The sequence below is a fragment of the Gorilla gorilla genome, chromosome 19, assembly GCF_029281585.2.
Source record: "Gorilla gorilla gorilla isolate KB3781 chromosome 19, NHGRI_mGorGor1-v2.1_pri, whole genome shotgun sequence".
Taxonomy (NCBI): Eukaryota; Metazoa; Chordata; class Mammalia; order Primates; family Hominidae; genus Gorilla; species Gorilla gorilla.
The window spans coordinates 32,309,277-32,326,717 of record NC_073243.2 but is presented as its reverse complement, the minus strand read 5'-3'; the positions used below and the strand labels follow the sequence as shown (position 1 = coordinate 32,326,717).

The following is a 17,441-nucleotide window of genomic DNA, read 5'->3' as shown; positions in this document are numbered from 1 at the left end:
CATCTCAAATTCAAAATGTCCAAAGCATCTTTCTTCAACCAAATCCAGAAACTTCAAAGTCCTCCAGAGTGGTATCACATCCTGCAATGTCTATTGATGGCGGGGACATCTTCTCAGGTCATAACTAGGGAATGCAAAGAATGTAATTTTGTTTTCTCAATTTTGTTCCAAAATTCATTTTTCTGCCTGGCGGTAGAAACATTTTTTGTCAAGTCAATATAAACTCAGCGAGTTTAAGGTTTCTCCTCTGCCACCTGCTCCCTCGGGTTACATCTAAGTGATGACAGTGTTCAAGCACTTCAGGGCTGCAGTGTGGCAGGTTCTGTTTCTTTTTTTTTGAGACAGAGTTTCACTCATCACCCAGGCTGGAGTGCAATGGCGCGATCTCGGCTCACTGCAACCTCCCCCTCCCAGGTTCAAGCGATTCTCCTGCCTCAGCCTCCCAAGTGCCTGGGACTACAGGTGCCTGCCACCATGCCCAGCTAATTTTTGTAGTTTTAGTAGAGACGGGGTTTCACCATGTTGGCCAGGCTAGTCTCAAACTCCTGACCTCAGGCGATCCACCTGCCTCGGCCTCCCAAAGTGCTGGGATTACAGGCATGAGCCACCGTGCCTGGCCAGGGTTTCTGTTTCTTGATCCACCTGATTTATGCTGGCATTTGCTCAGACAGTGGGCTCCCTCTGGCCCCTTTCTCTGCCAGCATCCACTGAGATGTCCATCTTGTCTTTGGTCCCATATCCACCCAGGTGAACGTGTGTCCTCATATCTAACACAGTAGCTCTTTTGTCATACCTGCTGGAGCAGTGGGATATGGAAACATTTCAGATGCTTTCCGATGCCACACTGGGGCTCCAAGAAATGTGTTGGGCCCCTCTTAGCTTAAAAACACCATGTTGTCATTTCTACTCAGTGGCTGCTGCATCACCCTGGCCCAAGGGAACTCTTCTGTAGGTCACACCTGGAACTTGAGGCATGGGCATCCTCTGCTCTTCAATCTCCTATCCTGTCTGAAGGTTCACTTTTTTACCCTCCCTGCTCCCATCTAAGGCTGATGTACTAGACAACCGGAGAAAGGAGGCTGTGCTCAGGGCTCTTCCATAGTGATATTTGCCACCCTCTCATTTCCTTCCACTCTCCTTCCTTGCTACGTGGGGGGTGTCATTAAAAAAAAAAAAGTCTCATTTGAGGTGGGAAATTCAAAAGTAGAGAACCGACCCTTTCATTACTACAGTAATAACCCAAAACTGAGGGCCAAGTGCGTAGAATACATTTGTTGAAAGGAAGAATAAATGCCAGGAAAGCAGCAGAAATCCAAATTTCAAAATATCATCCCATCACATACCTCTTGAACATCTGTCATATTCAGTTCAGCTGTTTTTGCATCATTTACAGTTTTCTGTGTCTCTTACCTGGATTGCTACAATTAAAAAAAGAAAGATCTTCCTGAATATGGTTTTCTATAAGCTTTCTTGTTTTAAGAAACTATTATTAATTTTTATAAAGATGAGGCCTCACAATGTTGCCCAGGGTGGTCTTGAACTCCTGGGTTCAAGCAATCTTCCTACCTCGGCCTCACAAAGTGCTGGGATTATAGGCATGAGCCATTGCACCTGGCCTTCCATAAGCTTTTTTTTTTTTTGGACAGAGTCTCACTCTGTCACCCAGGCTAGAGAGCAGTGGTGTGATTTCAGCTCACTGCAATCTCTGCCTCCTGGGTTAAAGTGATTCTCATGTCTCAGCCTCCCGAGTAGCTGGAATTACAGGCAAGTGCCACCATGCCTGGCAAATTTTTGTACTTTTAGTAGACAGGGTTTCATCATGTTGGCCAGGCTGGTCTCAAACTCCTGACCTCAAGTGATTCGTCCACCTCGGCCTCCCAAAGTGCCGGGATTATATGCGTGAGCCACCACGCCTGGCCCCATAAGCTTTCTTTAGGCCATTCTTGATACTGTAGCCAGAATGTTTTACTGTCTCTAAAATGTGCATCCAGTCATGCTATGTCTCCTCCTCAAAGGTTTCAGTGGCCTTCCACTGCCTTTGGGAAAAGTCAGAACTGCTGAGGACATGAAACAAAGTCCGTAGTCTGGACTCTGTATGACTTGCTCTGATTCCCCAAGCTCAGCCAGAGTGTATGTCGGGACTGTGAATTCAAATGTGTGGCTTGCTTTCCTCCATCACTCCAGTCTTCAAAGTGAACATCTATTCGTCTTTTACACTTAGTTCCAATGTTACCTCCTCAGTGATATTGGCTAATTCTCTCCTGTGTATATACCTTTCATAACAGCATTGATGTATGATTGCTTCTTGGTTAACATGTATGCTTCCCTCATTAGATTATAAGCTTCTTGAGGATAGGGCTGTGTCTTCCCATCTTTGCATTCCAGTGCCTGGCAGAATGCCTAGTGACATTGTAGGTATTCACAAGATGTTTGACTGAACAGCCAACTGGCAGAGGATGCTGTCAGAAGAAAAGCCACCAATCAGGAGACAAAAGGCTCTTGACATAAGAGAGAGCAATGTCTGGATATACTGGGGTTCAAACATTTCCCTATTCCTTGTTTCCTTTTTAATCCTACCTTTTTCTTTCCCACTTTGAAGGCTACAAAGCACAGCACTTTGGGTTTTAAACTTGGTGATCACCAAGCATCTCCAGATGGTGACACTGTACAATAGTTGAAAGACCAAGTCACCGAGCAAACGTTAAAATTTACATGTGGTGGCCAGGCGTGGTGGCTCACACCTATAATCCCAGCACTTTGGGAGGCCAAGGCAGGTCGATCACTTGAGGTCAGGAATTCAAGATTAGCCTGGCCAACATGGCAAAACCCCGTTTCTACTAAAAATACAAAAATAAGCTGGGTATGGCAGTGCACACCTGTAATCCCAGCTACTCGGGAGGCTGAGGCAGGAGAATCACTTGAACCTGGGAGGCAGAGGTTGCAGTGAGCTGAGATCTTGCCACTGCACTCCAGCCTGGGCAACAGAGCGAGACTCTATCTCAAAAAAATAAAATAAATATAAAATAAAATAAAATAAAATTACACGTGGCGTCTTCTCTTTTCTAAGGCAGTAAACATGAACAGTCATTTAACACATTTATTGTGCAATTATTATGTCCAAAGTATGTTGCTAGATGTTGTTTGAGTATAATTTGGGAAGATTTTCATCAAGGCTAGTAAAACTTATTTTTGAGTTTTGGTTTTCAGGAACATTTGTTCATCCACAGTTCATTCTCCCCAGTGAAAGAAGACATTAGAAGCACTGCAAGACATTTGGTGACTAGGTACTAATTATTCCTGAATATTGCTAACATTTAACAAGTAGCCTCAAGATGGGGAAGAAGGGGGTAGGATGAAAATGAAAAGAAAAAATATTGAAATGTTTAAAATAAATCATATATATCCATAAAATGAAATAATACTCTGAAGGAGTTAGGAGGAATAAGGTTGATCTGTATGTACCAACTTGGACAGATCATCTAATAAGATTAAATTTAAAAAGGCACATTGTAGAATAAAACATACCATATGATAAAATTTATGACTCTTTGCCCTCCAAAACTACGTTTCTATAAGTACATACATATTGTATACAAATGCGTATAAAATGCTGAAAGGATAGACATTAAAGAGCTTATAGTAACAGTTTTTAGGGATATAACTGAGAGGTCAAGGATGACTTTTGCTTTATCTGTATTATTAAAAACAATTACAAAAAGAAAGTATACATGAACCACTTATATAATTAAAATTAAACTTGTTTCTCCTAAAAAAAAAAGTAGGGTGAAATTCGAAGACATAACACTATTGTGAAATGGAAAACCATTCGATCCTTCTCATTAAGTGATAGGTTGCTAAATATTGAAAATTGATAAACTTTTGTACCTGCCTTCTTAAAAAATACCCACAGGTCATGGTTCAGGCATGATGGAGAAAGGCACAGAGGAGGCAGAGGACCTGTGTTTTATTCCTGGTTCTGCCTCCTGTTTGGCTGATCACTTTATCTTGCTAAACCTCAGACTCCCCACCTATAAAATGGGGATAACAATAACACTGAGGTCATGAAATTGTATGAAAACTGTTGTGAGATGGAGTAGTTGGCCATGCACCATAGTCTAGGTAGTTCTATGCTTTATACTATTATGTATAATGCTGAGATTTTAATGCACAGATTGTAATTGTAAAATAAAGGCTCTGCTACAGGAGACCAAGATTAATCACTAAGTAGAAAAATATAAACAAAAGTTGTTTAAAAGTTAAACTTTATTAGACAATTTGCAAGTGATTTGCAAATTCTGTGGGTTATTTGGAGCCAATGTTGAGTACTGATCGCTCCTTTTTTCTTCCTGGACCGTCGAACATGCTCAATTTGTTGACCAAGTAGTGTAAGTCATGTTCTACTCAAATTCAGACTAATTTTAATTGTAACTTAAACTAGAAATAAAAATCAAATATCATACAGTAGTCTAAAACCAAATACAAAGAATATAATTTGAGAGCACTTCTATCAGAGATAATTTGTAAGCAGTTAAGTTTATGAGTAAATATGAAAAAAAGAGGACCATTTAAGATAACAGAAATATTAACTCTCTAAACTTTCTATAGCAATGCAAACACAAAGTTACGTGGTCCTCGTGATATATTCAGTATAAAAATAATACATGTAAGAAGAAACACACAATACACATAAGCCTCTAAAACTTGACTTTGAAGAGAGGCAAATAAGCTACAGAAAGAAAGTGGTGTTGGTTAACTTCTTCTTAGCTACACCTCCCCATCCCTTAAAAACGACAACATCAAAGCCCCATATATTAACAGAAGGAATGGGATGTCACACTTAAGCAGTTAAGTCATTCAATATAAAATTATTTTCATAAACAAACATTTGAGACTAGGTTTACAGAAGACAGAAGTTATCTTATGTAGACCCTATTTCTGTATTTTGTTTCAGTGACAGTGCATTGAGAAAGCCCTGATTCACACTGAGAAATGGTACCAGTTCTTTCAACAGCTCACCTTGAAATACCAGGAAGCTCTTCAATTTACCAGAGATGGCCTTATTCTGGCATCTGCACAAAAAAACAGTTAACCTGGCACTGATGTTTGCTGGATTTCAGTTTTAAAATGTTAGAAACACCATATTTGAGTTTGTTAGTTTTAACTTATGTTAAAATATATTTCAAAACCAAATATTAATGAAGGATCTCAATAGAACACAGTTTAAATACCATCACCTCGAGACGCGAAGTTGATTTGTTGATGTTTCTGTGTGAAATCTGGGTTTCTGAAACTCCACTCAAGGCTCCTGTGAGCTCCCACTCCTCTGGTTGTCCACCTATTCCTCTTGGCCATTCCTTTCACAAGCTCTTGTCCTGCATCTGCCCCAAGATGACATTTTCACCCTGCATTCTCTCCATTTCTTATGCTCTCAATTACCACTACATAAAGCGACAACTCCCAAATATTTATCTCCAGCTCATAGTTATCTCTCGAGCTCCAACTAGACCCACAGTTCCACTTGGATATTGGATAGGCATGTAAAATGCAAAACAGAACTCACAAAACTGAGTTTCTGCCCTTCTGAATTCACTCTCTGCGGAAATGAGATTATTCATCTGGTTGTCCACGAGATCTAGAAGCATCCTGCATTCCTCTTTTCCTTGCCACCTAAATTAGTCAAGAAGTCCTACCGGTTCTACCACCTATAGACTCTGAATCCATTCCCACCGCTACTGCCATAATGCAGCCTCTCAACAGGGATTGTGATTTACATAGCTGCCTGATTTATAAACCATATTATTTTTTATATATTTTTTTTCTTTTGAGATGAAGTCTCACTGTGCTGCCCAGGCTGGAGTGCGGTGACATGATCTTGGCTCACTGCAACCTCTGCCTCCCGGGTTCAAGCGATCCTCCTGCTTCGACCTCCCGAGTAGCTGGGATCGTAGGGGCCCACGAGTAGCTGGGATTACAGGGGCCCACTACCATGCCCAGCTAATTTTTGTATTTTTCAGTAGAGACAGGGTTTCACCGTGTTGGCCAGGCTGGCCTCAACTCCTGACCTCAAGTGATCTGCCCACCTCGGCCTCCCAAAGTGCTGCAATTACAGGCGTGAGCCACTGTGCCCGGCCTATTTTTTATAATTTTTAATTTTTGTAGGTACATAATAGCTATATAAAATATATTTCTGATTACAAGTTTTCTTTGCAAAAAAAAAAAAAATCCTCAATATTTCTCCATTACGTTCAGCGTGAAATGGAAATCTTTAAAATGACTTACAAAGTCCTTCCTGCTCTGGCCTTTGGCTACTTCTCCATCCCCATCATTTGCCACGTCCTTCCCTAACATCCTATGCTTCGGGCTGTATCGATCCATTCTAACTTTCTGTATGTCCCAGTATTTTCTTCACTCTTCTGAGCCTTTGCACAGCACACTCTCTGCAACTGTCTTTTACCTCTTCTTCAACTAGCCAGCTCCTGCTCCTCCACCAAGCCTCAGGCAGATGTCACCTCCTCTGGGAAACAGCCAAGCTCTCTTCCCTCTGGACTGCCCTGTGCTAATGTTCTCCTTTGTCATATAACTTGTGCACTGCAAAGTAACTGTGCTCTGCAATGAACTGCGAGCTTCTCTCTATAGTTTGTATTCCAAAATGGGGCCTGCGACAAAGTACGTGCTTAATAAATGTTTTAGAAAAGAAGTGATAAAAGGCATGACTCAGAGGCCAATTAATTACATACAGGTGTATTAACCAGACACTAACCCCAAGACTGATTTCCTAGTGAGCTACCACGTTGTTCTACAACTCTTTTAGGTTTACCTAATTCAAACCCAATCCTTTTGCAGTTCCTCAAAAAGTTAAACATAGAATTCTCATATAATCCAGCAATTCTACTCCTAGGTATATATCCACAAGAATGCTAGAAAGCAAGAACTCAGATAAATTGTACACAAATGTTCATAACAGCAACAGTCACAAGAACCAAACAGGGGAATCGACTCAAGTATCCATCAACAGATGAATTAATAAAGTATCATATATCCACACAATGAAAAATTATTCAGCCTTGAAAAGTAATGAAATTCTGATATATGCCACAACATGGATCTTGAAAGTATTATGCTAAGTGAAACAAGCCAGACACAAACAAAACAAATATTATATGATTCCACTTATATGAGGTACCTTGAATAGGCCAATTTATAAAGGGATAAAGTAGAACAGAGGTTGCCACAGGGTGCAGGGGCAGGTGGGGAGGGTGGAGAGGGTAGAATGAATAGGGAGCTATTATTAAATGGGTACAGAGTTTCTATTTGGGATGATGAAAAGTTCTGGAAAGGGATACGTGGTGATGGTTACACAACATTGTGAATGTGCTTAATGTTGCTGATTCATACACTTAAAAAATTGTGAAAACAGCAAATTTTGTTATGTACATTTTATTACAATAAGAAAGGTTAACAACTCAACACTTGAGGCTGGGCACAGTGGCTCACCCCTGTAATCCCAGTACTTTGGGAGGCTGAGGTGGGTGGATCACCTGAGGTCAAGAGTTCAAGACCAGCCTGGCTAACAAGGTGAAACCCCATCTCTACTAAAAATACAAAAATTAGCCAGGTGTGGTGGTGTGCGCCTGTAATCCCAGCTACTCAGGAGGCTGGGACATGAGAATCGCTTGGACTTTGGTAGCAGAGGTTGCAGCGAGCTGAGATTGTGCCACTGCACTCCAGCCTGGGCAACAAGGGCAAAACTCAGACCAAAAAAAAAAAACAAAACAAAAAAAAACCGACCCCAAAAAGCAAAACAAAACAAAACAAAAAAACCGAAGTGTTTTCACCCTGATCTTTGTTACCATCTCTCTGAAGATCCTAGAGCCATGAGTTATTTCTGCAACTGATCTAATGGTTTGATCAACCTAGAAAGACATAAAGTTCTGGGCCGGGCGTGGTGGCTCACACCTGTAATCCCAGCACTTTGGGAGGTCAAGGTGGGCAGATCACGAGGTCAGGAGATTGAGACCGTCCTGGCTAACACGGTGAAACCCTGTCTCTACTAAAAATACAAAAACTTAGCCAGGCGTGGTGGCAGGTGCCTGTAGTCCCAGCTACTCAGGAGGCTGAGGCAGGAGAATGGTGTGAACCTGGGAGGCGGAGCTTGCATTGAGCTGAGATCACGCCACTGCACTCCAGCCTGGGGGACAGAGCGAGACTCTGCCTCAAAAAAAAAAAAAAAAAAAAAAAAAAAAAAAAAAAAAGGAAGACATTAAGTTCTGGCACAACCAGAATTGACCACAAAGTCACCCAGTACTGACAGCAAAACCCATATCTTGTTGAACTACTATATAGTGTCAGGGGATGAGTTTTATAGGTTTACAACTCATTTCATTAAAAACTTAAGAGATGAGCTGCTTTCCCAAGGCCGAACAGTTTGCTGCTTAAATTTTATAGATTAAAATTATGCATATAAAGAATTACTTACTTTCGTTGGATTATTGGAAGTTTGTAAGTTTTAAAAAAAATTGAGTCCAAAACATATTGCATAAATGACACCTGCAAAGAAAGTAAAATTTATAACTTCATAAGAAGTACTGTAAACACCAAAGAAGACTGAAGACGTTCAGAAGACCAGATGTGAAATATTTAGTTAACAAGTGCCCTAACAGAGATACTCTAGAGAAGCAAGACAGAAAAGCCAAAAAAACTGTACCACAAATATGAGCAAGAACTCCACCTTTTCACCAGTGTGCTGGATAACCAGACCAATAACCATGGGAACAGCAGGTAGAATCATTTGAGCCTCTTCCCTTCCTTATCCCCCTCCCCTCCCACAGGAATACCCCTGGAAAGGCCACTATCCATAGAAATAAAATATCAATTAGTACAGTGCCTATCACATAGCAGATGTTTAATACATACTTCTTGATGTTCCATTTCAAACTGAAGTCAGAGAAAACATTCACTTCAACTACATCTGCTTTCTAGTCATGCTTCCTGAGATAGTCATTCCTTATAAATTAAGGTAGAATAATCAAGTAAGTCATATCCACAATTCATATAGATGTGATTGACAATATATCTGTGTATATAGTAAAGTAGTTATAATACATAGGTAACAAGAAAAATCATGAATGTTGATAAACACAAAAGATTTTTCTGTGCTACAGAAATGACCTTATATTTGCATTTATTAGGCACCCATTATCTTCACTTCTTGTTGTTAGAAGAAAACAGAGTAATACCTCTATCCCTGGGTATATCTGATACGAAAACAACCGACAAAAGTAGGTCAGGAGTTCAAGAGCAGCCTACGCAACATGGTGAAACCCCGACTCTAATTAAACTACAAAAATTGGCCAGGCGTGGCGGCAGGTGCCTGTAGTCCCAGCTACTCAGGAGGCTGAGGCAGAATTGCTTGAACCTGGGAGGCAGAGGTTGCAGTGAGCCAAGACTGCACCACTGCATTCCAACCTGGGCAATAGAGTGAGTGAGACTCCATCTCAAAAAAAAAAAAAAAAAAAAAAGTAGGTCAGAATCCCACAAAATGGTGAGTTCTGAATGTCAGGTGTCTCATATTGGGTTACAAATCCTGACAAGACAAGTGACAGGGTTTTCTGAAAGTCTCTGAAACTCAGTGCCATCTCGATCTGTTTGGTTAAAAGCAGCAGCAAGGAAGGAAATAGTTGGTCTGTGTCTCTGGCTATCCTGATATGCCTTAGATAAAAACTGAAGGCAGCATGTTCCTGCTCTTTTTTCTGCATCTGCTTTCACAAAAAAATATCCTCTTCCCACCCAGATATAATCTGGGTGGCTTCTGGAATATGTCCTTTAACCTACACCTGATCTTAGCCAAAAGGCCGAGAAGCGGTGTGTCCTTTAACCTAAAAGAGAGGTCCTTACAGAGATCAGAGACTTGACAAGAAGTCGACTAGGAGTTTGTGGCCTTCTGTCTATTCTAGTCCTGATGCAATTTCTCCCTAGTTCACGTTTTTGGTAAAAATCACTTAAAATGTTTTTTTTTTTTCTATTTAGTGTACTAAGCAGAAACCACTAGGCAGTGTAGTGCTGACTGAGTTTTTGAGTTTTCTGGGATATGATTTTTAGCTATTTTACTAGGTAATATATAAACAAAAAATGCTAAGTACCCACTACTTTAATTCAGTAACTTTGCTTGTATTTGCGTGACATCTATATATCAGTTTCTCATGAAGAAAAACTATCATAAAAATTTTAAGGTAAAATTTAACATGAATATTAGGAAAAAATACACTTTCGCAATTTGGAGTAAGGTGAATGAAACATCCTTTCCTTTTCTAGTAATTTCTAAATTTAGAAATTGAGAAATTTTCTAACGGTGTCAATCTCAACTACTTCTTACCTTAAAGGTTTCTTAAGATTTTGTATAAATTAATTTACTTCATGCTATACATTTAGGAGGCAAAAATTCAATGAAAATCATTTCATGACTTCAAGCACAGAATTTCAGGATGTCAAAATCATTTGATATCAAATAAATGCAATGGTTAAAACAACAATAAGAATCCACTGCCATCAAACAAACTTTCCCCGACCTGCCTCCCATTCCAGTACTGACAAAATCAGGACCACAAGGAGATAAATGACTGAAGTGTATATGCTTCAGTTAAATAAAAACATGGGAGACTGTAGCCCACATGTTAAAGAATACATTTAATTTTAACAGGGCAAATAAACTAGTTTTTAAAGGTAGTGGCGGTGTTGGCTTAATTTTGAGTGTTCCTTTTATTTCCACCTGAAAAAAAAAGTGAGCTTTTCCTCTAACTGCTTCCCAACAGTTCAATGACAGCAGAACATCAAATCTATGATGGTACTGGAGATCTTCTATAGAGACAAGGAGAGATGCAACTTCGTGAGCATGTTTTAGTCTGCAGAAAGAAAGTGGGAAAGAGAAAGAGAGAGAGAGGAGAACAAAAACTAATTTTCCAGGCAGGGGAATACTTATAAAACCTTTTATGTCAAAGTTAGGATTTCACAACATAACACACTAATGCAAAATCCAGTAGCACCTGAAAGATTTAAGTAAATGCTGTCATAATTTAAATGCTTTTAAATATCTGTAAAAGACTGGAGGAAAAAAAGATAAAGTACATTCTCCAGAGAACAAATGTATTTCAAAATAAAAACTGTATTTTTGCTTTTCTTTTTTTTTTCCAATTTTTGTTTTTGTACAAGATTCAATAGTTATCACATATTAACTTATACACAATGGGATCAACCTCCTCCTCCATGTCGCTTCAAGTCCACATGTTCAGGCTATAGTCCCCAACATTATTTTCTGAGAAATATATTACCACAGTTTGATTTAAATATAGATACAGTATATAATACTTGTCTCTGGGAAAAATCAAATTTTAATATGCAAATGTTTATATAATACAGAAATGGAAAAAACTACAGTAGGCACACAACCTAATTATGACTTGTGGATGATGATTTCTACATACTCTCCTACTGTAAATGAATAGTTAAAAGTCTTAAGAAGATTTTATTTATATGTGCACTTGTGTCCACCTTATCCCATATACTGTACATGTCTATTGACAATCTGGGAATTTAAAGGTGCAGCCCTCAAGAGATTGTTAAATCACTAAAAAAGGAAACAATTAGGCTCTATTGGACAAGAAAAACACTCACAAAATTTCCAATTTTAAATTTCACATCAGTAGGAAAGTATTAAAAATAATTTTCTGTATATACATATGGGTATATGTATATATTGAATCACACATATGTCCCACATTATCAATACAATTCAAATGGAGACATTTTGGTGAGTTTTTTCATTAAATGATCACTATGTCAAAATTTAAAAATATTTTATTACATCATTAAAATAATTCACTTGCCATTTCAACAGCTTACACTGTTTTTTAAATTTTTTTAACTCTTCATACTAAACTCCCTGATCCCTAGTGTTAAATCTCCTATTTAAATTAAAACTTGGTGCTCTTTGTTACTCAGAAACTGATGGATAAAATCACATTTACTTCAAAATTCCATCAATCAAATACATTTTGTTACCTGATTTATCAGAGAAATATCTCAGCTCTGAGCATGTGTATCTAAATTATTCTCCCTATAATATATAGGTGAGGAAAATATCCTAAAATAGATGGAGGTAACGTACATGATGTTACAGCACATATAATACATGATTGTTATAAATTTTTCAGAGACACCTGAAAACTCACTTTAGAAACTAACTTCAGAAACAAACCATTTATTTTTCACTCTAATGTAAATTAATATGTATGTATTTACGTACATACACATACATAAAAAACAAAATTGTCTAGTATTGAGTAGCTGTTTATGAGTGAAAAAATGGTTACAAATTGGTTAATTAGCTTAATTTTGTACTTAACAATTCGATCATTTTGGGGTACAAACAAGAAGTCAGTGCATTTATAGACTCCATAGAGTCAGTTACTCAAGCATACACTTTAAAAAAGAACCCTCCTCAACATCACAGGCATTGTACAGCAAGAATATATGTACTCTGATGCAATTCCTACTTTATAAGCAGACTAGACAGCACTTGGCTTACTTTTAAAATAGCTTCGTAAAAGAAATATATCATATAAAGAAATGCATGTTTGCTAAAAGTCTTTTAAAATTACATCAAAACAACATTAAAACCTGTTCACTGAGAAGAACCTATTGAATTTAATTCCTGTTTTGAAATACCTAGTTAACAGTTCAGAATATTGCCTTGTGAGGTTTGGATCAAGATGTGATTGATGTGTAGAGCCAGATAGAGTACATGACTCCATCTCTATCTGCCACGATCACAATTTAGATAGAGTCCTCTGATCGGCTGTTTGATGTAAATGGACCCCCTTTAAAATAGCTATACACCTTAAAATATCTATAATAAACAGTTCCCCAATAACCATTATTATTCGTAAATTGAAATGCATTGATCATTCAGAAAAGATTTCTTGCAAAATATATAAATAAATGTAACTGCATATTCTGTAAATATACTTAACATTGCTAGACCAGCCTGTCAATGACGGGCTGCTGTATTTCAGTACTGTGTGTCAAATTTATTAGAAATTTAAAAAGAAAAATTTCTGAGGGACTCAGCTGCCTTCATTAGTTGGCTTTAAAATGTGTAATAAAATGGGAGACAATATCTTCTCATAAATACATGGAATCGATATGGAAAAGTAAACTATACAACAGACAAGATTAGAGAACACCAGAGTGTACCAGAGTAGTCACCAGAGTGAAATATCTTCCAGCACAGAAAAGGGAAGAACTCTATACACCCAGTTATAGTATATTTCAATTAAAGATACAGCTCTCTCTCACTCCTGGCAAGAATTAATTGGTAATGGCACTGCTTCTCAGCAGTGCAAAAATATCCTGAGAAATTATTCAGATTACAACAAAAGACAGGCTTTCATCACTAAGTTTTTGCACAAAACACAGCTCTAGATATCGTAAATAAATTAATTTAAAAAGCAGATAATCTTCACTGTGTTGAACACAAAAAGGGGATGTGACCTAGACATTGTTAATTCTCCCATTGGCTAATATCAGGAAAAAAGATTGCATTAAGTGTCTATTTATAACTTTCTAGTTAACTATGGCCAATAATATACATGGAGGTAATTTGTAGTTCAAGTTTTTCATCTCTTTTTTCCCCAACTAGCTACAAGCTGGATTCTAAAATTTACAGTGAAATATACAATTCCAATTTCAAAAGATCCTCCTCCTGGAGGAGTGATATTCAATTTTTTTTTTTTTTTTTGTGCAATCTTGATGCAGAGCCTAAACAGTCCTATGAAGAGAGACAGTGTATCTTTTAATTAATTGGCACTGAAATTTCACTTTCCTTAGCTGCATTCTAGTAGCTTGGCCAAGTTATCTCGTAATTCTGTTAGTTCAAATATCTTTCCATCCAGAATTTCTAAGAGTGTCTTCAGGTTATTGCGAAAAGCTTCTTGTTCATTCTGACTTTTCTCCAGACGTTGCTCTAAGTCAGACAGTTGTCCCTCCAGGTCTTTGTTCCGAATTTCTACTTCCTTCAGAAACAAAAGTGTAACATGTATACATGTCAATTCATCACTTAGAAAACAATACAACTCTCTGTTATTACCAATATTGTGGTAATCAATGCAGTTTGACTGTCAGGATGAGCTGCAGAATCTTAATTTAGCACAATTTAAGGAGATTTTAGACTTGGCCATCCCAGAGAGCAATACGATTTTAATGACTGGCTTGGTTATCAATCTATCTAACCACTCAACGAAAATCTACTGAGTCATTACTTTGTGCCAGGCAACACTCTAGGTACTCAAATACCAAGACAGGCTTGAAGACCTACTTATGGATCACTTAGATCTCATTTTTATTGCTGCCCACCTATTTCTCCTAATGCATAATTATTAGCAATCACAGGTGAAAGCAGGCAGAGAAAGAGAAAGAAATTAACTTTTTCTGTTTACTGGCAACTCTAGAGAAAGATTTAGACAAGAAAGTAACTCTCTAAAACGTGATTTTAGGATCCTCTGAATATGTTATTCTTTGCTTTGCCTCAATATCAAATAAATGTATATGTAGAGAGTATCACTCAATTGCTAGAAACTGTAGTGAAGATACATAATAACTGTACATATTAGAGAATTATAAGTTAACAGTTCCAATACATTGCAAACCAAGGGAAAAAAATGACAAAAGGAAATCAAATGTTCATGACAACAAAAGAAACACTAAACGATTTGTTTTTGACAGAATAAACTCTGGCACACTTAAAAATTATTTAGCAGTTATTACTGCTTTTGTTTTTTTGTTGTTGTTTCTTTTTTTTGAGACGCAGTCTCACTCTGTCCCCCAGGATGGAGTGCAATGGTGCAATCTTGGCTCACTGCAACCTCCGCCTCCCAGGTTCAAGCCATTCTCCTGCCTCAGCCTCCCAAGTAGCTGGGATTACAGGCACACGCCACCACACCTGGCTAATTTTTATATTTTTAGTAGAGACGGGGTTTCACCATGTTGGCCAGGCCAGTCTTGAACTCTTGACCTCCAGTGATCCACCTGCCTCGGCCTCCAAATGTGCTAGGATTACAGGTGTGAGCCACCACGCCTGGCCTATTACTGCTTTTAAAATTGTCTCTAAATGTGACAAATATAATAAAGTGAGTCTAAAAAAATAAAATGACATAAATCAAGCTAATGATTTCATTTTGGTTAAAAAATCAGATTGAGAAAAATGGGAGAAAGCCAACTATTACACTTTAAATAAGCAATTCAGATAAGCAATGAATTGAAAGTTGTTATATATCCGTTCTGGAAAGCTCACTTTTACATTTGAGAGAAACTAAGTGACTGACACAATTTACATTAAGATATATAAACTATATGGGACAACGAAAATATCTTGATGTTAGTTACACAACATGATAGCCTCAGAAAATAAGATGTTTCAAAATGTTAATACATCATTTAAATGTTAATCTCTAAAGGAATTCTATCAAGTCTAAAGGACAGTGGAAATTTAAAAAAAATTAGATCACTGAAAGACAATCTGGTAAATGTTAAATGAAAAGAACAGAATATAAAGTAGCTCACTGAAACTGGCAAAAATTCGTATGCATGAGGACAAACACTAGGAATTAATGTAGAAATAAGAAATAAAAAATAGTTCTGGTGTTGAAATTACAGACACTTTTTTCCAAAAATTTATTCTTCTCTCAAGTTGGATAAAGAATGGAAAAAAAATTAAGAACTAAATTTTTCTCACAATGTAAAAATTAAACTTTCAAGAAAAATAATTGGGGCAGGGCTCATGCCTTTAATCCCAGAACTCTGGGAGGCTGAATCACCTGAGGTCAGGAGGTCGAGACCAGCCTGGCCAACATGGCGAATCCCTTCGTCTCTACTAAAAATATAAAAATTAGCCAAGCGTGGTGGCAGGCACCTGTAATCTCAGCTACTCGGGAGACTGAGGCAGGAGAATGACTTGAACCGGGAGGCAGAGGTTGTGGTGAGCCGAAATTACGTTACTGCACTCCAGCCGCCTGGGGTGACAGAGTAAGACTCTGTCTCAAAAAAAAAAAAAAAAAAAAAAAAAAAAAAGGAAATTGGCTCGAATACATTTAAAAAGTAATAACTCTGGGTTATCTTTGTCAGTGGTTTGACAAGGCTCAAGGATGCTACAGATGAGTTGCAAGAGCCTGGGAAAATATAAGAAAGGAATCAAGCAGCTATAATGATTTTTAAAGGAAGAATTTAAGGAATCGAATCTCAAACTATTGACTGTTAGATGTTAGCCAGGTATGTTTCCAATCTCTTCACTTTGGTTAATCTGCAAGGTCAAGATAAGTAAATTGAGAGGAGAATCTCAAACTAATAAAATATTTATAAATTCAGAAGCCAAACACATGGAGGTTTTAACTATGAGGGAGGACACAGATCCTGAGATCAAATGTAAAAATTCCACTCATGACTGCACAGCATGCTCTCTTGCCTGCTTAAACAATAGCTTAAGGGTAGAATGTTTCCAACTATAAAAATAGACCAAATGTCATTCACTAGCAGACACCCACTTCACCAGGCACCACCCAGTTTGCCCTCTAAAGCCCTCCCAAAAATGAAAGGCTCCCTTGTTTCCTTGCCAATCAATGCAACAGCCAAACATTTTCAAGGGAAGCAAGCAAAACACAAAATTCCCTCAGCTAATAAAACTGTGTTATTCTCTCTACAATGAATCCCCTACTCTAAGCATCTCTCTGTTTGCAGGAATTTTACTAGTTAGATAACAAAAAGGACCTAATACACTGCTTGATGGTGCTAGTCTATTTTTAGGCAAAGAGAATATGTTCCTAGAGCAAGAATAGACAACTTAGAGCACAGGGGCGAAGAGGTAACAGAAGCCATGGTGAGTGGCACTTCTTAGGTGTCTACCTTTTGTCCATATATATATATATATATAAATATATATATATTTATATATTTATAAATATATATATATTTATATATTTATAAATATATATATATTTATATATTTATAAATATATATATATTTATATATTTATAAATACATGTATATATAAATATATATAAAATATATAAATATATATTTATTTATATATAAAAATTATTTATATAAATATAAATTATTTTATATTTTAATATATTATATTTATATTTTAATATAAATATATATTATATATTTATATATAATATATATTAAAATTCTGTCTGTAATATAAATATATAAATATTTATTATATATTTATATAACATATTTTTATATATTGTTTATATTTATAAATATATAATATATATTTATATAATATATATAAAATATATAAATATATATAATATATAAATATTTATATACATTTATATTAGAGAATTTTATATACATATATTCTGACAACAATAACTTCAGCACC

General features: G+C 37.1%; 1 protein-coding gene across 1 annotated transcript in view; it reads right to left on the bottom strand.

Annotated features, from left to right (window-relative positions):
• Window positions 1–320: 320 nt before the first annotated feature.
• The window catches only part of HOMER1 (homer scaffold protein 1), a 151,215-nt gene continuing 134,094 nt past the window's right edge, over window positions 321–17,441 (bottom strand). Inside the window, exon 9 of the mRNA XM_004058645.5 lies at window positions 321–14,066. Within this exon, the coding sequence (XP_004058693.1) occupies window positions 13,878–14,066 (189 nt within the window). The 3' untranslated portion in view covers window positions 321–13,877. The remainder of the gene's footprint in view (window positions 14,067–17,441) is intronic.